Raw genomic sequence first — 24,655 nt, 5'->3', positions numbered from 1 at the left:
ATGATACACAGGGGCTGCTCCTTTGCAATGGCGAAGGAGTGTCGCCCCCCTGGCTGAGCCAGGAGCTGAAAGATAAAACAATATTTCTTTATCGTTTTATCTTCCAGCTGCTGTCTCAGCCACCAGCATGTGAAAGGAGGGGCGGGCTGGGCCGGCCTCAGGCCTGCCAAACACACAAGCACACTTAGGTTTCTCCAGCCCAGCTGTGTTGAACAGCCGGGCTTGAGAAACTACACAGACCACAGGGTTGTGTCTGAGCGGCAGTCCAAGCCACTCAGACCAATCCTGCTGCTTTCATGCTAGATTTAGCATGAAACCAGCACCAGGATTGCTGGGGAGCCTGTGCTGGTGTCCCAGTGAATGCTGGGACACCAGAAGAGGATCGAGGCGGCAGGAGGTGGAGGTGGCACGTTTAAAAAAAAAAATTATCCCCCTGCCCCCATCTCTCCTTCCCCCACCCCTCCCCTCCCCTTGAGATTTGAGGCGGTCGTCAGTGATGATACATAATATTTGGGGTTTTGGCATGTGTTAAGGTCTTAATAACATGGGTGGGGGCAAATGGTTAAGGGAGGGTGTAGCTGGGAGGCAGTTTTAATGTACTAAAAGACGGGTCTTAATTGTCTTCTGCTGTGTTGCAGCCTGAGGAAGAGTCCATGGTGTAGCTCTTTGCAGGGTTTCACACTATAGGAAGAGAATGAAGTAGTTTCAGAGTGGAAATACAATTTTATTTGGTTGGAGATCAAGAAGGATAAAACGTGCATGACAGTTTTCAAACCATATGTTCATGATGCACGAACTATGCAGTGGAGCACAAAGGCTGGACGACAGGGCAGGTGCTGTATATAATCTTGGTCAGAATTGCCCATTTTAAGGCAGAGGAAACACAATGCTTTGATGAGTACAGAATTAATTGACGATTAATGCTCCAGAAGCAGGCCTATTTCAAAGCTCCTGCCAGCACCTCCGAATCTAGCACTGATAACTGAAGAAGGCTTCTCTCGGTACAAAGGCTAATTATTAAAATGCTAATTAATAAAATTACATGGAACAAAATTAAAGTTACCCAAATCTAATTTTAAATACCTTAGACCACTTGTTTGGGGATCCGGGAAACCCTGGGTTTCCACAACATCTACCCTAGGGGTCTGTGACTGCTTAGAAAATTAAATAATACTAACAGATTAATAAATGGTATATAAGTAAAGAAGCAAAATGTAAAATTTAACATTTTAAAATGTCCTGTTAATCTGAAGGAATCTGAAATTGGAGGCTGGTGTCCTCAGAATAATTCACAGGAACAGTGCAGGTGCATCAAACAGAATCAAGTATAGAGAGTGGGTGGCCTCCAATGAATCAACAATTGAAACTTTGATTTTATTTGTATTTGCTTGAGAATTAAATAAAATATGTAATCATTTCTATACTTCTTTGATGAATGTTTTATTCTGTATTTTTGTGTATTGTTTTGTGGCTCAAATAATCGAAATTGCTGAGGCCTAAGTCCCTGAATTCTAATAATGACTCAGTGGGGGTCCTTAGATTCCAGTAATGATTCAGTGGGGGGTCCCCGGATTCCAGTAATGATTAAATGGGGGTCACACAAGTCAAAAGGTTAAGAGCCACTGCCTTAGACCCCTTAACAATAAGAAACAAATCTGACAAGTTGATAATACACTCCCTTTTCTACCACCCTATCCCTGCCACATTCGATTTCTACCTTAAGTAACAACACAGAAAGGTAGGGGATTCCAAATTATTTACTAAATACATCCTGAGCACTGTGGGATATCTTCACTTTAGAGGCAAAACTTTAAAAAAACTCTAGACTAATTATGTGTCACGTGAGCCATATGGGTGCTATTCAATTTTTTTGAAGCAATCAAATAAGAAGAAATATAAAAATACTCACATGGACAAAAGCAACATTATTTATGTATCACAAAACAAAAGAAACAAGTCGATGCTCACTTTTGTTTCTTTATGGTCTGCCCTAATGAGTTTGAAATAATGTAACTCCTTGATCAATTCCTCTTCCTCAGAGCTCTTCCTCTCATCTCTTTCTTCCCTTTGCATTTGATCCACTTTCTTGCCACACCACAATTACAATCCTGTGCACTGTGTTGTCCCTTTATCAATGACTAACTAAACCACTATCATGTCTGCGAACCCGTAACCAAACAATGGAATGGGCATGTGAGGGGCGGCAAGAGGAAAAGAAAAGGAAAGTAAAAAAATATATAAAGCACTATGACACACCCAAGGCTGGTCAAGTCATAGCATTCTTTTTGTTATGACTTTTGGGGAAGGAACTACAGACAATGAGAGGGTGAGAGCGGGAAGGATGAAGCAACAGGAACAACGGGAGGGGCAAAGGGGAAGAAGCAACGAGGAAGAAGCATGAGGGGGTTGAAGGGGAAGAAGCCAGTGCTTAATTTGTAAATAAAAATGTGCCGGTGCCCAAAGCCCTCCTCTTAAACAGGCGGCTGCTGCAATTAAATCTGCGAGCACAGAATTCTGAGGCAACGTAATCCTGAAGCCATCTTGGGCCTCTTCAATCCATTTAAAGGCACTTCCTTCCCCTTCAGCTCACTCTTGCAGCTTTCTGCTTTCTCCTATTTTGACGCTTTTTCGTTTTTCTCCTCCTCCGTCTTTCCTAGACGTTTCTTTTGCTCGCAGCAGATGCTTAAGGCAGAAAAATAAGTGCCGGCCCTCAAAAATAAGTGCCGGTGCTCAGCACCGGAAACAATAAGCACAAATTAAGCACTGGAAGAAGCGCATTCTTTACTATTCTTATTCATGCTTATGGTAACACGAATGTTATATCATAAATAGCCCTGTGTCATATGTTTGCAGTGAGAGTCGTTTGGTTGTGTGTGTGTCACATGGTAGGTAATGATGTTAGGGAGGGCAGGGGCATCTCTTCTTTTATCCGCCAACCTCATGGAATTTTGCGAAGGGCGTAATAGCACGCTTAACTTTACTATTTTTCTGGCAGCTCTCCCAAAGGTCTGGGTGATTGGCATTTCTGCAGGGGGGAGCCAGAGCGTAGTCAGCTGTGTCAACATGGCATCAATTTTTCTGGTGTGAGGGGAGAGGGAGCAAGGTGTGTACTCCTTCCTGTCGGTGGGGTATGGGGTTTTGGGGTGGTGGGAGGACCTGGGAAGGAAGCAGGGTGTAAGGGTAGTTAAAAACAAGTAGGGGCAAAGTGACAAGGACAGCTCAACGAAGGTTCATTGCAAGAGTCAAAAGATTTCAGCGATTATAGGCAGCTATGTTGCATGTTTCATGATATTCAAGTGGGGACTTTAGCCAGCCCAGGGAGGTTCAGCGAGGCTGGATAGGGGCGAAGATTGATTTTGTATGTCAATGATGCCATTGAAGATAACAATTATCACTCGTAATGCGAACGGTCCAAAGAATAAACAAAAATGCGGTGGTTTATTAAAGTGGATTGCTTCCTTTAACCCGGAGGTGATCTTTATAAGTGTTTCCATTCCTGTCAAATATTCACAGGCATTTTTTTTGTGGCAGGGGGAATGGCAATGAGGGGGGTGGCAATATTATTTTCGAATACTCTAGATTGGGAGATAAAAGAGGTTCTTAGGCACTGATATGGGTAAGAGCCAGTCTAAACCATTGATTAGTCTCCTAAGAAAACCCTCACCCACCATGGTTAACCCCTAGTGACAAGCATCATCACTGGGTCCTTCCAGTTTTGCTGCGGAACGGGTGTGCTGCGACCAATTGGCAACGTGGGAACACTTATTGTATGTTTGACTACGATGGTATGTGAATAGGAGTGGGGGAGGTGAAAAGTTAAAAGTACCTAACAGCTAGGAGAAACTATGTTTTTAATACCTATTCCAGTGGCTGTATAATTAAAAGTAGGGTGAGTGGAAAGGGTAGGTTATGCTATCAGCCTAACTTTCTAAATGAGGTCTACACGAATACACATTCTATTCTGCTGGTTTTCGGTCTGCTTCTCAAATAGGCTTCTTCCTCTTATAAAAGCTTTTGAAAAAGGGGAAGGCCGAGACATTGGTTAACTCTTTTTCAGACCACTCTATACTTGTGCTGGAAGTTAATTGGGAAGCAGGGGAGGTAAAGAGGCCACGATGGCAATTTGAGAAGTCATTGCTCTCCGATCATACTTGGCTAACTGAAATGCAGCGGTTCATTTGGGATGTTTTTTTTAGATTAATTTTAATACCTCTCCCATTTTCATACTATGACAAGCATTTAAGGCAGCATTTAGGGCACAGGTAGTATCTTACAAGGCTAATTTAGCCGGGACCTGGGCTCACAAGAGTCAGAGTCTTCAGGCTGCAGCGGAGATCGCGACCAACTTAACAGAGTTAAACAAGAGCTTAGGGATTTTTTTCTTCTAGAGGCAATTACAAGAAGCAAAGCTTTTCAACAGAAGCGCTATGAAGAAAGTCAGCATGTGGGAAAGTATCTGGCATGACAAAACGTCAGCAGAGCAGCTAATCAGTCAAATTAAAGATCTAGCTATGGGGGTGATCTAGGCCAGTACTGTAGGAACAGCGAAGATACTTCATCATTACAGGCAGATCTTCGAAGAGGATTAAGCTGTAATGCAAGAATGATTGGCTGATTATTTCACCTCAGTGCAGCTACCCCAAGTTTCCTCTAACCAGAAAAGTGCTCTTTCAAAGCAAATAGTGTCAGGGGAGAAAACTTCCGCTCTTAAAAAGTATGGCAAATGCTAAAGCCAGTGGAACTGATGGTATTCCCACCAAAGTCTATAAGGCCTTTGAGGAAGAACTGCTTTCATTTCTAACAATACTCTTTGATCACATAAAGGAAGCTGCATCCATTCCAAAGACTTTTAAAGAGTCAGTAGTAGTGAGCTGCCTGAAGAAAGATATGAATCCATTAGACCCCAATTCCTATCACCCCATAAGTTTGCTGAATGTTGATCACAAATTATTTACGAAAGTTTGGGCCAAGCGCCTTGCACCCTGTGCTCAGCAGATAATCCATCAGGATCAAAATGTTTTCTTGTCCAGTAAGGTGATGGCCATCATTTCCCATTTTCTGCTCCAGGCTATTGATTAGTTTACAATCAACAATAAAAAGGCTGCAATACTAATGATGGATGCCTGCTGAAAGAGTGTCTGACCTTGTCAACTGGCAGACGCTTTTTGTTTTATCCTGGCAAGATTTGGAGTTTCGCCTTGCTGGAAATGGCCTTTCTGCAGGGTCACCACCAAACATTTTGCCTTCCTCCTCTTCTTTGTTTGACCTCATTTTTGCTGGTTTTAGGTCTCTGCACACTTTACCACTGCTAATCAGTGCTAAAGTGTATATGCTCTCTCCTTAAAACATGGTGACATTGGCTCATACTCAATTAGCTTATTTAATTTACTTGTAAGTCCATAGTCAAGTGCACTACATGTGTCCAGGGGCTGTAAATTAAATGCTACTATTGGGCTGCAGCACTGGTTGTGCCACCCACATAAGTAGCCCCCTAACCATGTCTCAGGCCTGCCTCTGCAGTGCCTGTGTGTGCAGTTTCACTGCCACTTCGACTTGGCAATTAAAGTACTTGCCAAGCCTTAAACTCCCCTTTTTCTACATATAAGACACCCCTAAGGGAGGCCCTAAGTAGCCCACAGGGCAGGGTGCTATGTAGGTAAAAGGCAGGACATAAACATTTGTGTTTTATATGTCCTGGTAGTGTAAAACTCCTAAATAAGTTTTTACACTGCTGTGAGGCCTGCTCCTTTCATACGATAGCATTAGGGCTACCCTCATATACTGTTTGAGTGGTAGATCCTGATCTGAAAGGAGTAGCCAGGTCATGTTTAGTATGGCCAGAACGGTAATACAAAATCCTGCTTACTGGTGAAGTTGGATTTTATATTACTATTTTAGAAATGCTATTTTTAGAAAGTGAGCATTTCTCTACACTTAAATCCTTCGGTGCTGTCCAATCTACGTCTGGCTAAGTTTAGTTGACAGTTCCCTTGGCATTCACTCAGACAACCCCAAACACAGGATGCTCAGTCACACTTGCACACATCTGCATATTGAATGTGTCTTCCTGGGCTGGGAGGGTGGAGGGACTGACACTTACATGTCAAAGGACAGTACCCTGCCCTCACACAAAGCACTGCCACATCCCCTACTGGGACCTTAGCAGACAGGATGGAACTGAAAGGGGACCTTGTGCACTTCTAAGCCACTTTTTTTGGAGTCTTCCCCACTTCAAAGGCACATTTGGGTATTTAAGCAGGGTCTCTGACCCTACCAAAGTAGACACTTCTGAGGTAGACACTCTACCTTACAGACACTTCCAGGAGAAGAGAATCTGAACCAGAACCTGCAACCTGCCCAGAAGAACTGCCTGGCTGCCCAAAAGACTCACCTGAATGCTTTCTGTGAAGGACTGTTGCCTTGCTGTTACCCTGCTGCCTTGCTGCTCTCTGGCTGTGCTGAGAAGTGCTCTCCAAGGGCTTGGATAGAGCTTTCCTCCTGTTCCCTGAAGACTTCATCTCTGCAAGAAGGACTCCTTGTGCGGCGAAAATCTACGCACAGGCTGCCAGAAACTACGCACAGCCTGCATCTCAGTGAAAATTTCACCGCACGCCGAACTGGAACGACACAGCCCGACTTCGCAATGAGAAGTTCGACGCAGCGCCAGCGTAGCATCTGGAAATTCAACGCAAGGCCAACTGGATCGACGCACAGACGAGCCAGAATGACGCAGCCCGACTTCCAGAGAAGCAGCGTCTGCAGTGTGGTAGAAATTTCCACACAACGACCACCAGATCGACACAGCCCCTGTGAATTCGTCCTGTCAGCGCCAGAAACCCACCCATCATCCCCCAGGGGTCCGAAAACGCTGCAACCCGAAGAGGATCCAAGACCGAGGGCCGGAAATAGAAGCAAAGCCTTCCTTGCGTGAAAACTAAACAACGCATTGCCATGTGCAGCCCGAGAAATTGACGCACACCTCCCTGTTTTCCACGCATCTCCTCCTCTGCAGTTCTTTGCGGAGATTTTGAATGCAAACCAGGTACTTTGTGCTTGCAAGAGACATTTATTGCTTTTAAGAGGCTAAGGACAATTTATATCATTTTTACAGTGATATCTCAACATATACTTATTGCATTTTAATCGTTTTGGCCTGCATCTTATCAGATAAGTTCTATATATTTTTCAAAACACTGTGTGGTGTATTTTTGTGGTGTTCTACTGTGTTATTGAATGATTTATTGCACAAATACATTGCCTTCTATGTTAAGCCTGACTGCTCAGTGGCAAGTTACCAAAGGGTGGGAACAGGATAATTTGGATTGTGTGCGACTTACCCGGACTAGAGTGAGGGTCCTTACTTGGACAGGGGGTAACCTGACTGCCAACCAAAGACCCTATTTCTAATACACCTCCAATGATTACTATGCTTAAAGAGCTTTATAATGGAGCGGAGGCTAAGATCATTATTAATACTAAAGAAGCAGGAGTTTTAAGGATAAAGTGGGATACTCGGCAGGAGTGTCCCTTGTCCCGGCTGCTTTTTATTCTTTTTATAGAGCCCCTAGTGGTTAGGATACGGGCCAACCCTTTGATTTTGCCTCCTAGAGATGGGATGGCGAAGGTCAAACCTTTTGCTTACAACGCAATTTTACATTTAAAGGCTGAGAGATTAAGTGCCTGATTACGACCTTGGCGGATGGGATATTCCGTCACAAACGTAGCTGATATCCCGTCCGCCGTTTTATAAATTTCATAGGATATAATGCAACTTGTAATATGACTGATAAGATATCTGACATGTTTGTGATGGAATATTCCTTCTGCCAAGGTCATAATCAGTTCCTAAATATCCAGAACGCCATTCAAGAAATTACCTGCCTTACACAAATAGGCGGGTATAAAGTCAACCAACCGAAAACTGATCTTCTTCTGTTTAATGCAGCTCGTGCTGTACTCCCTGCTAGTATGTAGCTGATTCCAAATCGTTCGGTTAGATATTTAAGTATTTTTGTGTCAAACAATTACTCCCAATTATTTCAGCTAAATTACAGGGCCATGCTGCTGAAAGTTAAAACTTTGTTGCAGAAATGGACTCTTCTATCACTGATTGGTAGGGTAGCATTAATAAAGATGTCTATTGTCCCCCTATTTTTGTTTTTATTTTCTAATGCCCCCCTGAGAATCCCAAGTTCATATTTTAATGAAGTGAATAGTGTCATTAGAACCTTCATATGAGCAAGCAAGCGGCCAAGGTTAAAATCTCAGTATTACAATCAGTCATCTCTCAGGGAGGTTTAGCACTACCGCATCTCCAGACATACAATCAGGTTGCGTTAGCTGACTATATGGTCCAATCAGCATCAGACTCCCCGGTTTATGATAACTTACCACTAAATTTAATTATCACTGAAAGTAAAATTAAGCTACCAGTCTTTTTACATCCTGCAGAACTTTCCAAATAGACAAGGTATAAGACACTATTAGTTTTGTCATTACATATCTTGGCTTTTTCTTGATCATGGGGCATTCCGTCTTGTTACGCTTTTATGTCATTGCAAGATTGCGATATTTGGAGGCTGTCATTATCCAAACATATTTTAAAAGATTCGGAGGAACTCGGATTCAGGGCACTGCCTGATTTCTTCAACGGGGCAAACTTGATAAGATGGGATTGTGTAGTTCCGTAATTTGGTAATCAGAGCCAATTACTCTGTTTTAGCTTTAATCAAATTAGCAGTTTTTTAAAGAATATATGGCAATGAATGAGTGTGGTGGCTTAAAGGATATCGTACAAATGTTACCAAATTGACAGGTGTAGTGACTTGTTATTATCTTCTCCTTCACCATGCCAATCAAAAATTACTTCCCGAATTACTGCAGAATTGTTTTCAGGAAACAAATTGTAGATTCAATGGTGAGGAATGAGAGTTTCTTAGAGAGGTTGTAAACAGATCGTTAAAAGCAGCCAATTTTAAACGTATGGCTTTTCTATATAGGTGGCTAGCATACTATATATCTCATGGGTTACATAAAATGTTTTTTTCTGTGCCCGACCAATGCTTTAGGTGCTCCGCAATGGGGGGATGGGGGGGGGGTTATAGGGGGGAGGGGGTAGATCGAACCACATTTGTTCTGATAACTCTAGCCTTCAGCAGTTTTGGCAGAAGGTTTTTCATGAAATCAGGTGTTATGTCCATACTGAGATTTCTCCGACACCGATGCTAGTGTGTGTTTGGATTTTCGAATGAGGTGCGTCGTTTGCAAAAATACCAGCAGTATTTCATATCAATCGCTTTTGCAGTGGCTCATTCCCTGATTTTGTAGAGCTGCAAAGCATCAGCGGCCCCAGTGTTTCATCAGTGGCTCATCAAAATGAAAAGGACACAAGTGTTTGAAGAGGCTTTTGCTAAGAAGATAGGGGTGGTGAAGAAATTTGAGGCGATATGGGCAGCTTTTATAGCACTTTAGGTCTCACTGATATGGGGACTTTTATTTTTATTTGTTAATCGCCTTGGCACCCTTTTCGTTAGGCCTATGTCTCTGAGCCCAATGGGAACATTCCATTATTTAGCGAGTATGACCCCCGCAGCTCGGGCTAGAGATACTCCGGTGACTTTATTTAATGGGTCTAGTTACTAATACTAAGCTCTAGTCATAGTTCCTCTTATTAGAATGAGCGATATTTGATATGGGTTTATACTTTTCGGCATTGACGTACTGATGAACCTCGAATAATAACAATTGCTTAGGAATGTAGTTTATTATCACGTGAATTGCTCCATTGGACACTGTTTGTACATTAATATCAACGCTTTCCCTAGTACATCTACTGGCTTTGGGGAGATGTGTACTTGTTGTATTGGGTATTGCTGGTTGCTGGGAAGGAATGTAGAAAGTGGAATGCGGGGTATGAGGGTGGCGTTCCTGGCCGTGACAGTTACGAAGCTGGCGAACAGGGAGCCGCACGTTGCTGTATCTAAGATCATTAAACCTAGAGTTATTTCACCCGACCTGGATTGTGCCGTTTTCTTCCCACGACTGCTCTACAACATATTATTTTGGCGACGACTCACCGGTCTACAGGTACAGCGCGTGCTGTTAACCCAGGTGTGCCTGTTTTGCCGCTGGCCTTCAACGCAGCAGTGGAGGTCCTGCTGTTTCTGCCGTTCAGTGTGTTTACGATATCGGCATTTCAGTTTGTGTTGGCTGCAATTGTCAAGCGACGCGCAAGGTAATTTTAGAAGTGCAACTTCCATACCTGTGTGGTGTTGCCAGGGTTACGGTGACACCATTCGATGCGCGCAGAGCTGCGCATTTAAAAAAAAAAAAGGAACTGGTATCGACTAACGAAGAAACTGAGAAAAAGTGTAAAAGGACTAAAATATTTCTCTTGGTTTAGCATGGACATAGAAAGTGGACAGGAGAGTTTAATAACGTTATGGCAGAACTGTGAATACTAGAAGGTCTTCTATTGTGTAAAAACACACTTTTATTTTTTCCTGCTAGGGAGCCGCACGATGCTGTATCTTAGATCATTAAACCTGGAGTTATTTCACCCGACCTGGATTGTGCCGTTTTCTTCCCCCGACTGCTCTACAACAATACTCCATGTTCTGGATATTATTACTCAGACAGAACTTGCACTTTCATCGCTATTTCGCTTCAATAGGAGATAGGACTGATGACGATACTAACTATGCTACCTAATGATGATTCTGATTGTCTTTTATTGATGCTGCTGCTTTTTGTGCGAATGCCTAAATATTATATTTCTAAGGTGTTGTATTAAGTATCGATTTGTACTAAAGGCACTGTAGTACTTTATTAGCTCAAAATCCTCCTTTCAAATGGATTGCAGGATATGTTTTGATTTTGCTTTCTATCGTCATTTCTGTTACGGATAATGATTGCTTCTTTACATGCATTTAGCTGCTCCTTTCTGCTCAATAAAAATAAAAATAAAAAAAAAGATGTAAAGGGGTAGAAAGGGTAGAAGCAACAGAAGCGCGGGGTGGGAGGGGAAGAATCAACAGAGCATGGGGGGCGAGAAGAAGCAACATCGAGCACGGGATGGGAGGTAGAAGGGGAGAATGAAACAGAGTGGGGGTGAAAGGGGAGGAAGTAAAATGGATAACGCTGGGGGTAGAATACAAAGAAACAAATAAAGAAAATAGTACCTGAATCGCAGAACAAGCAGTGGCTGGACAATGGAAGGAGACTAATCAAGCTAAATCAGTAGGTAGTTGGTCCTTGCACCACACAAAAGAAGGGGAATTGAAGCCGGAATATGCTGACTAATTAGGAGGATGCAAAAACAAAATGACAATGAAGCCAACAAATGGTAACCACTGGGTGGAATCCAACCATCTTATAGTAGACAATGCCGCTCACAGGGACAATGTATGGTAAGCAAGACCTAAAAACTGGAGTCATTTTAGGCTCTGTGAATTGGCTTCTCTAAAAGTAGTATCCTGAAGCCCAGGCTCAAAGTAATTGATTGCTACCTAAGAAACATCTAAAAGTGAAATGAGAGATCATACATGTAATAGTAGAATAGTTCAAATATACATTAATCTCCTCAAAGACAAGGTAAAATGTAGAAAACATTTAAAAAGTTTACCTAAATACATAATTAATAACACCATTCAGCTAATGCCTGCAAAACCTACACTTTCTGAGAAGAGTGCCAGTATGATCGAGGACATCAGACATATAATTAAATGGCAAGCAGTGAAAAAGAAAGAAAACTATTACAAAGTCCAATTAAGCCTTCTTTTCTTCAAATTCAGACTTTATTGCTTCTTCTCCACTCTGTGCCTTCCTTCCTCTCCCTCTCTGTCATCTCTCAACATTCTATCATGCACTTCAGATCCTAACCACCTTCCGATCATTCCATACTTAATCTCCCACGGAGGGGGGGGCGGAACATACCATTATGAACTAAGTTCTACCTATACCTAATACATTTTGTCGCTAATGACATCAATAGACTAACAACAATATTTATCTAATTACTGTACCTTCATGAAACTATTTACATATAGGCTTATTAAATTATAACAGTGAACTAAAACATAACACATCTTCCCCACACAATAAAATACCAAAACAAGAAGGGAAGGAAGGGAAGGAATTTACATTAGAACGGAATCAATTATATCTAAAAATTGTGGTAATTCCAGAAATCCAGGTGTCTTTCATGTTACTGTTGGACTATCTAGTGTAATCCTTATTCCATACAGGAGGCTTGGTCACTCGACTACTTGGAGATCTCTGTATACTGTTCCGGAACTTTATCTGCATAGGTTCCTCCCATGTAGGGATTTTGTCTGCATTCTTGGCATTGATAGGTACATGTCTTGCAACTCTGTCCATGCTCCAGCATTGTCCATTTTCTAAAATAACAACATTCTTCTTTACCTTAGAAATGCAAAATGGTCCCATGAACTTAGTCTCTTTCAATCCTGTTCTCGAGTAACCAGCCGGTTTTCTGATCATCACTTTATCCCCCACCTTTCAGCATTGTTTTTTTACCCCAAATTTGGCATTATACCTTTCCCTATATTTTTCTTGATATTTTGATATATTTGTATTGGCACATGGAGATGTATTTTTACACCGTCTTCCCCCACCCAACCATGAGGGATAAAATTTAGTACATGGTTCTCTGCCTCGTAATGCTGAGAAGGGTGATATTTTCGTAACAGAGTTGGGAGTGGTATGATAGGCCCATAACATTTCTCTAATGGCATTTTCAATATTCAATCTGTTAACACTTGCTAATTGGATACATTCTTTTATCATTCTATTAGCTCGTTCTACTAAGCCATTGGCTCTGGGGCAATATAAAGCTGTGGTGTGATGTTTTACCCCAAATGAATCCAAAAACTGTTTCATTGGGCTTGAAGTCAATTGGACCCTATTATCCTTTATGAGGACTTCTGGAATTCCTTCTATGCTAAATACATTTTTCAGGAAGTTGATGACCGATTCGGTGGTAATATGGTTAACTAATTTGGTTGTGATCCAATGAGATTGGTAGTCTATAAGTACGATCGCAAATTTTGTAGGTAGACCAGTATAATTAAGGGAAATAGATATATTTGCACACGTAACAGTAACACAAAAAACATTCAAGTTTCAATGATGTATTCAGATCATATTGCACATCTAATATATACAGAAACAAAAATCAAATTGTTTTGCAGGAGAAGAGAATCGAAATGGATCATGAGACTGGGAGCAGTAGAATGTGGTTTGAACACAGATTATGAGTTGGAATATTTTTTAGGTGATAGATAGTTTAATTGAGAGCAGGGTCTAGGTTTCATTTAAAAAAATTGTGTAGATATATATGAGATTTGTCCTCTAGAATATAATACATTAATTTAATTATACTACATTTGCTCTATAATAATCTAGTCCGTTTTAAAAGAGTAGTATATATTTATCTAGACATAATGTATTTATAGTATAAGAGTGGAACATAGTGAAATACATGAGACACAAGGTATATATTAGCTCTTATTATATGGAGTAAGATACATGCAATAAAATTTATAGGGAAGTTTGATAATATACTATTTCTGCATTTTACTTATTAGTTTTTTCAAAAAAATGGTGAAAGCGGCATATATATTACTGCTGGAGTAGATTGGAACATTATAGCTGCAGTTGACAACATCGGGGAAATGTTATTGTGATAACAGAAATATTGAAAAGAAGTCTGTCATTAGTTTCTACCATCCCGGAAACGGTGATGGGAATGTTTGAAGTCCGTCCTCCATTTCCATCTTAAGGAAAGACGTATAAATGGCTGGAGGTTACGGAGCCTCGGTTTCTAACACTGGAGCCGAACAGGACGGCAAAACAATAGCGTACTCGCTTACGTTAATATATTTATCAGGTAAGAATAGAATACTAGGACTATGAATATAACTTTTAGGTTATATTATGGGTGATTTTGGATTTAAGGACAAGGATTTATCAAATATTGCATTCTTCATATAATTTTATAGGGATACAAAGAAGATTATAATTAACGATTGGAGCTACTAAAAAGAAAATAAAGAAAATGTAGGCATACTGGGTGAGTGGTATATATATATACATTGCAGTAATGTATATTTTTTAGATTATACTTAAAAATAAATGTTTGCTGAAGAGTTATAATATTTTACATGTGTTTAAAATAGGATATAAGAAACAAACAAATAAGCTATAAAGGATACTATGGTGTATAGATAACAATCAAGGTTACTCTGAAGGTATGATTACTTTAAATATAGCTTGAGAAACTTGGCTAAGTTTGGGGAGCATCCTCTATGAACACACTACAAAATAGGGTGACCTGTGCATGAGATGTACACTTCTGTCTGTCTTGTGATGTAAAGGATATGCATGCACACTTTGGATAACTAGTCACAGTTTTTCACACATGGTAGTTGGATTTGTAAATGTGGAGTAGTAATACTAAACCTGTTACAATCAAGTAATAGATATATACATATATTTCCACTGCCAAGCATGTAATTTTGCCACAATGCAACTAATCGAATAGTTTGTGGAATATACAATATATGTAATGTATAACATTATGTGCACAATGTTATTATAGGAGGTCCTGACGAAATCCAGGGGTACTCCCCGGATGAAACACGTGTTGACAAAGGGACAAAGGAGGAAGTTGCTGGACTGAATGGTAACTTTGGAACAAATTACATAAGACAACACAATTTGACTAAGGGATAAAGGAGGAAGTTGCTGGACTAAATTGATAACTCCGAAATTAATCATATAGGAAACTCAATTTGGACTTGTAGATACTATTTTTGGACTGTGGAGATAATACAAATATTTTGGACTGATTTGTGTGGAACCTATATTGGAAGAAGATTTGATTGGAGATTGGACTGCAAAACAATTTGATTTTTGTTTCTGTATATATTAGATGTGCAATATGATCTGAATACATCATTGAAACTTGAATGGTTTTTGTGTTACTGTTACGTGTGCAAATATATCTATTTTCATTGTTGACAACATGATGTTGTCTTTTTGGGGGATGTAGAGGGTTTGACCCCAATCATTTGCACCGTATGATATTGTGAATTATAAATATCACAGAGTTGGAGTGGGACGCGCTTATCACTCACTACTTACCCTCTCTTTTGATGTATACCAGTATAATTAAGGGGCCCAATGATGTCTAATGCTAATTTAATCCATGGCTTGACAGGAATCTGAACTGGGGAAATAGGTGTTTTGCGTATTATCTTGGACTTGTCACTTAGAGCACAAAAGGAGCATTCTTTAACTTCGTTCTCAATCATGGAATCCATATTGGGAAACCAGAATCTTTCTCTTACTCGGGCCTTAGTAAGACTTCTCCCTAGATGACCCTCGTGAGCAAGCTTTATTATTCTTTGTCTGAGATTCTGAGGAGGTATGATTTTGTCATTCCTGAGAATATAGTCATCTTTTTCATTAATTTCTAACCTTACCTTCCAATAATCTTTGATGATGTCCTCTACGTCTTTTCTCACCCCGGGCCATCCCTCTCGTGCCTTCAACCTTAAAAGTGCTAAAGAATTATCTTGTTGGTATGCAGATTTCCACTCCTCATCACTAATGGATGGTAAGTCAACTGATAAAATAGGGTATTCTATAGTGTCAACATTTTCTATACAGTCCAACGGTGTTCTCGATAGGAAATCAGCTGCACAGTTCTTATTCCCTGGTAAATACTCCACTGTAAAACAGAAGTTTTCCAGAGCTAGAATCCATCTGGCTATCCGGGGTGTGCTATTATTAAACCCCTTGGTGGAAAATACATATACCAATGGTTTATGGTCAGTGCGTAATATGAATTGAGTGCCCCACAGGAAAAATTTAAAATGCTTCACTGCCCAGAAACAAGCAAGGGTCTCCCTTTCTATTACCGAATAATTGGCCTCAGCTTTGTTTAAGGTCCTCGACGCAAACACTACTATCCTTTCCTCCCCATCAATAATTTGCGACAAGGTGGCCCCCAGATCCAACTTGCTGGCATCGGTTGTAAGGAAGGTTTTCCTACGATGGTCGAAATTACACAAGTATGGAGCATTCACAATGGCGGTTTTGATTTTCTTAAATGCCTTGTCATGGCCTTCATTCCATGCGTAAGGAACTTTGTTTTTAAACAGCTCTCTAAGATCTGCAGAGACAGTTGAGAAATGTTTTACATACTTTGCCATAAACTCAGCAAGGCCTAGAAAGGACCTTAGTTCATCCTTGTTTTTTGGTGCACTGGCATTCATTACTGCATCAACAAGGGAAACTTTGGGTTTAAAGCCGTCCTTTGAAATAACATGCCCTAAGTACTCCACCGAATTTACTTTAAGCCTACACTTTTCTTTCTTTAGTGCAAGTCCTGCTGCTTTTAATTTTCCTAGGACAATTCTAAGTATTTTGTCATGTTCAGTTTATGTTGCTCCATATATAAGTACATGGTCTTGGAAACATAGGGTATTGGATACATTGCCTAGGATGTTCTGCATAAGTTTTTGGAAAACTGCCGCAGCTGATGCCAGCCCAAAAGGCATTCTGTTAAACATGTAGGATCCAAATGGAGTAGTGAATGCTGTAAGCCATTTGGACTCAGGGTGCAGTTCAACTTAATGGTATGCACTCGAGAGGTCTAGCACAGAGAAGTATGAAGCTTCCCCCATAGTGCTTAGTATTTCGTGTATTCTTGGGAGAGGATGCCTTTCAACCCAGATATTCTTGTTTAGGTCTCTTAAATCCACACAAATTCTGATCTCATTGTCATTACTTTTCTTGGCCAGTACGATGGGAGCCAACCATTCAGAGCATTCGATGGGTTGAATAATACCCTGTGATTCTAACTTTTCTAATTCTTTTTTGACTAACTGTTTCAGCAAGTGTGGAATTGGTCTAGTTTTATGCACAACAGGCTTATTTTTGGACTTGAGTTTGATTTTATGCTGAAAGTTTTTCAATAGTCCTAACCGCTCACAAAAAATGTCTGGGAAGTCTTGAATGAAAGCTTCCCCCGAATTAGAATTTTCAATACATAGAACTTGTTCAGGATTATTAGGATCTAATGTTATCCCCAGTTCCTTTTGATGTTTCCAACCTAATAGATTGGAACCCTCCTCTACTACATATACTTTCCCAACTATGGATCTATCCTTGAAGGAAATGATACTTTTAAACATGCCTTTTAATATAATTGGGTCTCTGTTGTAACCTTTCGGGCTTATATCTGGATTTTGTAGCTCTATTATGTTACCATTTTGAATTCTGTGGAAGTTATTTGCATCTATTATGGTGAAAGGGGAACATGAGTCAGCATACATTTTTATGTTCTCATTGTTGATTGCAATTGTACATATAGAGTATTGGGTGTTGATTTTATCCTCACTATTTACCTGTAGGATAATTTTTTTAATTAATTGCGGTAGTTCTTCCGATTTTTTATTATTCCCATACTTGGGACTATCTTTACATACCCTCGCAAAGTGCCCTCTTTTATTGCATTTCCTGCAAATTTCAGATCTAGCTTGGCAGGATGTGGAATTAGCAAGGTGATTGAACTGTCACATCAAAAACATGTAAAATTTGTTTTGTTCACATTATACTTTTGGGGTTGTTTTTCGTTACAATTCACTTTTAGAATTTTCCCCTCTTTTACTTCCTCCGTTACTTCATTTACATGTGTTTCTGGGGAAGGGGAATTAATTTCCTGTAGGCAAATTGCTGTATGTTCAATTGATTTTGCTAATTCGATTGCTTCTACCAATCCTGGTTGCTTTTGTAGAAGCTTTTCTTGTATTTTAAGGTTGTTAGTACAACAAACTAATTGATCTCTAATTAAAGAATCATTTAAGTCTCCGAACTCGCACAACATACTTAATCCCCTTAAGGCTGCAATATAGCTTGTTACACTTTCCTGTTTGCCTTGACATCGGGAAAAAAAATTATGTCTTTCTAATACCACATTGATTCTATCTCCAAATTGCTTTTCTAGCTTCGAGTATGTAGTAACATACTCATCTTGGGCTTGTCCCTCAGGGAACACAGGATCAGGGAGGGATTCATATATTTTCCTTCCATGAGTTCGTAAATTATGAAGCAAAATATGTTGCTTCCTAATGGGGTTGAACTTATCCCCTCCGATTGCAATTAAGTAAGATTCAAAAATCTTAAACCAATCTTTCCACGGTACATTTGGTTCACCCATCTCATTCAAGAATGGAACTGGTTGTGACATTCCTGCTGCTGCCATTGTACTAGGTTATTATACAAGCCCTCAGAAACGATATGAAATATTAATACATTCTACTATAAAGGATTAGTTGTGTGGTAAGTTTCTACTAATACTGAGCCATTATACTTAAATTAAAGTTACAACTGAATTCAAACAAGCAGATTGTATTTTGTAACCATAGATCAATATGTGGAAAACATGAATGTGCTAACTTCCTAATATAAATTAATTGTCCCTTGAGGAATCAAACCATCAATATATTATTATCAGTTGTGCCTGTCAGCGTCGGGAAATCAGAACACAATTATGCGAGAAACACTTCTTATTTTGCTGATAAGCTGTGCCTGTCAGCGTAATTGCTTAACAGGCGAAAATGTTGTGCCTGTCAGCGATGTTTTTTTATTTACTGTTTTAAGTTGTAGCTGTAAGACGTAAAATTGCAGTCACAGTGTTCCTTGAACTCCGTTTGACCTTGACATTGACCGAATTGTTGCTTGTGCTGAGGTATTCGCGCTTGTGGAATTTCAGTCAGGCATAACGTAAACAGAACCCTCGCCGTTTAACTTAAATAGAAGGCTCACAGAAATGCCGTTCGCCTTTGCCGCAGAACTCCAATTCGATGTAACTGACAGAACTTCACTCACCAATGCTGCGGTGCGGTTTCAATTATGATTCCGAACAAAATAAGCCGAACTCTCCACAGAAATGCTGTTCGCCTTTGCCGCTGAACTTCAGTTCGATGTAACTGACAGAACTTCACTCACCAATGCTGCGGTGCAGTTTCAATTACGATTCCGAACAAAATAAACAGAACTCTCTGTTCGCGCTTGGCTCACCTTTCCTTGTTTGCTTTTGCCTGCTGACAGAACCTCACTCGATAATTGCTACGGTGCGGCTTCAAATACGAATTCCGGACAAAATAAATAGAACGCACTTCGCTCACCTCGATTCAGAATCTCACTCGAGAAACGTTGCGGTGCGCCTTTCACTTTGGTTTCCAGTCAAAATAAACAGGATCTCTCCGTGCCAATTTCTAGTCAGAGTAGAATGTCAGATCTCAACTCGAGTACATGAGGATTTTAAATCTTCGAGTTGTTCTTGTACTAAATAGATTACTTTTACTAGAGTAATCTATACTTATTGCTTGACTCAAATAGAAGGACACAGGATAGGTGGAGTGTCACCAACCTGAAAAGGGGTGGAGAAGAATGTGCCCCCTTACGCACTCCTCGTCGCCAGTATTACAAAGTCCAATTAAGCCTTCTTTTCTTCAAATTCAGACTTTATTGCTTCTTCTCCACTCTGTGCCTTCCTTCCTCTCCCTCTCTGTCATCTCTCAACATTCTATCATGCACTTCAGATCCTAACCACCTTCCGATCATTCCATACTTAATCACCCACGGAGGGGGGGCGGAACATACCATTATGAACTAAGTTCTACCTATACCTAATACATTTTGTCGCTAATGACATCAATAGACTAACAACCATATTTATCTAATTACTGTACCTTCATGAAACTATTTACATATAGGCTTATTAAATTATAACAGTGAACTAAAACATAACAAAAACCTATTATTTTTAAGTTGCTTCATTGTTTAATATGTTTGCTTTAAAATATATGAGCAAACTGTCAGTCAAAGTTTCAATCCTGAGGTGTAATTTTTCCCGGTCAACTTTCTGATGTTGAGTACTGCAGAGAGCTGGGTAGCTCTCACATATATAATTTACAGTGCAAAGCAATTACACAATTATCAAGGGAAGCACTACGGAAAACATGACATAATTATTATTACACTGTGTCACAGAAAAGTAGAGTGATATGTTATATGTTAGGACCGGATTGTCCTCTGTATGGTAGATAGATGTGCACTTCTGCCCTGAACTACCCACTGCAAGTGAGTCTGGTACCCTGGCTTTATTTTGATCTAGCGCCAACAAAATCATGCATGTGCACTCTGGCCTTGCTCCAAAATTGGCCCAAACCCCAGGCATTTTTTTGTGTTCCTAAAACTGAGCACAGTGCCAATAGGCCTATTTGTGTAAACATCTGCTCTTGTGTCATGCCCACATCTGTGTTGGCATACCTGCATGGAAAAACAGTGTGTGTTGCATGTGTGATGCCTGCTAGTAGGACTGCAGGTTGGTCATGAGAATATGCATGTTCAAGTCAGTGGGATCTATTTAGGATTGCCTCTGCACAGCACAGCACAAGATGGATGTGTTGATATAGCCTCCTCAGACAGTACAAGAGTATTGCCTACATTCCTGGACTGATGGGAGAAGCATCAGACACGGAATGTGGACAGAAGGAGATAGGTTTGCCCTTAGAAATTCTACGTGGCCTGTTTAATAGGGGACTGCTGATTAGTTCTTCTCAAGCACTGCCATTTATGAAATGGTAGCTTGGCGGGGGAAGAGTCAGCAAATTCAGTTGTGAATGAGAGAGAAGTTTCTAGGACATTCTCCTCAATGGCCCAGGAGTCTGATGAGAGCTAAGTTCAGAGGTTCACCATCATTGTGCTAATGTTATGGGTACTGAATTGTGGAGTGGGCATTATCACTTAACTCTACACTGCAGAAAGAAGATAAACATATGAAAAGGAAATGCCCACACAGGTTGCTGAGGTGTAGACAGTGGACCACATTCCCTTTCTGAAAACTCTGTTAAAAGCAGGACCATACCACTGGGTTCCAATTCCAATGTACTTTACTGACCAAGTGCAGGAGTACTCTGCAGAGCATGCAAAAAGCTGCAGTGATCCAGGGCAAGTACTCAGGATAGCCAGTCTCCCAGTGATGATGGGGCATTGCCTGAAAGCTGCACATTGTGTTGAGGAAGCTGTGAATGTGCCTGAGGGCATGCCTGCAGAGAGAGTAGAAGGAAAGTGCCTTACTCTACAGGAGCTGTTCAGGAGAGAAGTGACCAAGAGGACATACACCACAGCTTAGCCAGTGGTGTATGTCTGAAATCAATCTGCATGAACCTGATGTTCTCCCTACCTGCGTAAAGAGCAGGTTCATTACCGACGGGTTTCCTGAGCACCCACTGCTGTGATCGCCACAGAGGAGCTGTGCTGACCTTGCCTTCATTGTTCTCAAGGACTACAATCCAGCAATCTGGACAACAGCGAAAGGATTCCCCACCAGGAATTCTGAAGTCACACATCTAAAGTGCATTTGCTCAGCCGCTGTAAACTTTGCGGGTCACTGAGTTGAGCACTGAGCAGAGCACAGAACTGTTGTGGATCAACAATTCTAACAAGAGTTGGGTGTCGTCTGCGTTAAGCAAACCAATTGTGACTAAGAGAGCCAACCAGTCTTGTCAAAATATAGGCATGAATTGAACAAGGTCAGGCTCAATGTCAACCCCGTGGGAACCCTACCCAGATGGATTTGGCAGGGGAGCGAAAATCTAGGTTGACAGTCTGTTTAGCTTTGCTAGAAAGGAAGCAAACTACTTTGGAACCATTCCTTATAATCCCATCTCTGGATTATATGCAGAATGGATTTCATGCGCACCAATGCAGTTGTGACTCGTGCATCTAACGGATGTCATTTGTGGCTTCACTAAGTGTCATCTATGTACTCAGACCTTTTCTGAAGCCCGACTGAGGCGGGTGAAGTAACTGATTAGAGTAAAAAAAATAGGCATAGTTTGAGTTTTTACCGATGATTCTGTTTATTTTTTTTAGAGGAAGGAATAACACTGTCCAGTAATTAGTCATAATAAGGGGGTCTAAACACGACTTCTTTAGGCGTATTTTCACCATAGCTTCTTCCCAGGCGGGCGAACAATCCCCTTAAGTAATTATAAGTTGCAAAGTTGTGTAAACACTAATAGCAGTGTGTTTATATATTTTTTTTAGTTGTACAACGGGCATGGATAGGTTGAGGCAAGGTACTGAAGGCGTTTTCCTCCTCATGGTGATGGTTTTATTGGAAGCACATGATTTAGGGCTGACGCTCATAATTTCTGAACCCTGGATGAGATCTGATTGCTTCAATTTTGGAGTAGGGTTCTGTAGACACAAATCCCAATCTACAACCTGTAGTTTATTCCAGGTCAGAATCAAGAAGACACATGGGATGCCTTTTTTAAAACCATTTTAATCAAGCTTTTGAACTCTATTTCTGTTTTAATCAGAAGCATATCAAATAATTTTACAATTTAATAATGTTTGACATTTTGCTCTAATCTTGATTGCTAATATATATCCATCCATATAACCAGCAGATTACTTATTGCTAAGACATCCATATTATTGTGGGTGAATGATATTCTAAATAAATGCTGTTAAAAAGCTAATTTACATCCAAAGTCAAAGCACTAAGAACTTAGTAAACATCTTTAACTTTCCCACACACATTTTAGTAAGGATCTATCAATAAAAATCTAGAAATAAAAATAGAAGTAACAAACATGCTTCTTACCTCTGGGCGACCTTCGTAATAGGTTAATTTTGTGTTCGTAAGTACGAAAAATCGCTCCTTGTAATTTAAAGGTGACGTCCTTTTCTTTTGTTGTGATCTTTTAATCAGGTTCTCCTCAATAATAATTTCCGAATTCATCTTGGCCTCCTTACGACTGCTTCTCCAGCCATTGAAAATACTATCCTGCAATCTAAAGAAAAATATCTTAGACAATGACTGCAACATTATCTTTCTCATTATGAGGATGAAGACTGCAACATGTTTGTCTTTCAAACTTTAGAAAAATGGCCATTCATCATCCACCAACTGTCAATTTACAATATAGCTCTGAACCCAAAACCTTTAAAGCTTCAAAGGAAATACAAAATCAAATAAAAGAAGGTCGGGTCTTTGGGGTAACGATATCACAAAATATGTAAGTGCTCTAACTATGTAACCTACAGCAGGAGAATGTAGCTGTATAGCAGCGCAAAGTACTCTCCGGACGGAGATTACTGAAACTAACAGTGTGACTATAGTTAGACTTGAACTTGGTTAGAGCTGTCCGAAAGAACTCATGCTATATATTTTTCACTAAAAGATAAAAGAAAGAGAGAGAGAGAAAGAGAGAGAGCGCTTTGCATCAGCCCTATTCAGCCCTTTGCTGCATATGTTTTGCACGCTTTGTCATCACTTTTGTGCGGTTCGCACAAAGGCCAGGGCATTTTGTGAATGGTTAAACTGTGTTGCTGGAACAATTTTCAGAGTCGGGGTGCTAGCATTAATATTAAATTGCTGAAGCCGTAAGGATTGTGCAAAATCAAAGCACCACACAAAGAACAAGTATAGCAAATGTGTTCTCAACAGGAGAATGGTATGGGTGTAGTATGTAGCCAGCAGTGCATCTTGGAGCACACTATCATAAATATATCACTAGAGCATTGTGTGGTAGTGCAACATCATTTACAGACAGCACATTGAAATGGCCACAAAATTTGCACTGATATGCAGTTTTATGAGCCAAAACTAAATAGGGCCTCAGTACGGCTTCAGCGGTCTTTTTGTAAGACCGTTGAAGCCGCTGCCATATTATGAGTCATTGGAGGACTTCCGCCCATTTATGGGCAAAAGTCCAAATCTGAAGAGGTGGTTGCATCGCCAGCACAGCCACGCCAGCAAGACTCTGCCCACCATATTACAAGCCGTAATACAGCTTGGCAGAGTCTTGCTGGCTTGGTGGTGCTGTTGGTGCAAGATCGCCAGGACCCATCCCCTCCAGGACGACGTCCTCGACGGAGAAGATAATTGGTCATCTGAAAGCGGGGAGAGGGTGTCTGTGGGTGCATGTGCGCGTGTAAGCGGAAGGGGAGTGTAGTGAGAGTGCGTGTATGAGGAGGGGTGGCGAATTCATGTGGGTATGCGACTGAATGTGAATGTGTGCGTCTATGTGCGCATGTATGGTGGTGTCTGAGTGCGTGAGTGCGAACAAGTGCGGCTGTGTGTCTGCATGTTTGTAAGTGAGTGGGGGTGTATGTTTGCAAGTGAGTGAGGGTGTCTGTGTGCATGTATGCGTATACCGAGGTGTGTGTATGTGAATGCATGCATGCGTGAAGGGGTGGGTGGTTGTTTGTAAGTGTGTGGATGGGTGTGCATGTGTGTGTATGTGTGGGGGTGCATGTACGGGCGACAAGAATGGGGATTCCTGTCACTGGGTGCCACACCATGGAAAGCCTGGCAGTCTTCAGTATTGTAATCCGGCAGGCAGGCTGAGGCCTGCCACCAGGTTGAAGGTGCACACCGCCGTCCGCGTCGGTGCGACCGCACCGATGGGACAGGCGGCATTGTGGAGGTTTGGCTTCTGCCAAACCCTCACCTTGTGATGTGGTGGTCTTTACCACCCGGTCCGCGGTGCTAAGACAGCCACAGCGAGGCTGGCGGTCTGATAACTGCCAGCCTCGTAATGAG

The 24,655-nt window shown here is 40.9% G+C and overlaps 1 protein-coding gene across 3 annotated transcripts in view; it reads right to left on the bottom strand.

Moving 5' to 3' along the window:
- The window catches only part of TEC (tec protein tyrosine kinase), a 495,677-nt gene that overhangs the window by 275,805 nt on the left and 195,217 nt on the right, over positions 1–24,655 (bottom strand). The window contains exon 3 of one of the 3 annotated variants that reach the window (XM_069201615.1): positions 22,712–22,901. In XM_069201615.1, coding sequence (XP_069057716.1) covers positions 22,712–22,901 — 190 coding nt within the window. Of the gene's footprint in view, positions 1–10,076; positions 10,361–22,711; positions 22,902–24,655 lie in introns of those variants that run through there. The other 2 variants (XM_069201617.1, XM_069201620.1) reach the window with 2 other exon arrangements.

The sequence above is a fragment of the Pleurodeles waltl genome, chromosome 1_2, assembly GCF_031143425.1.
Source record: "Pleurodeles waltl isolate 20211129_DDA chromosome 1_2, aPleWal1.hap1.20221129, whole genome shotgun sequence".
Lineage (NCBI taxonomy): Eukaryota > Metazoa > Chordata > Amphibia > Caudata > Salamandridae > Pleurodeles > Pleurodeles waltl.
This window is presented reverse-complemented; position numbering and strand designations above follow the sequence as displayed.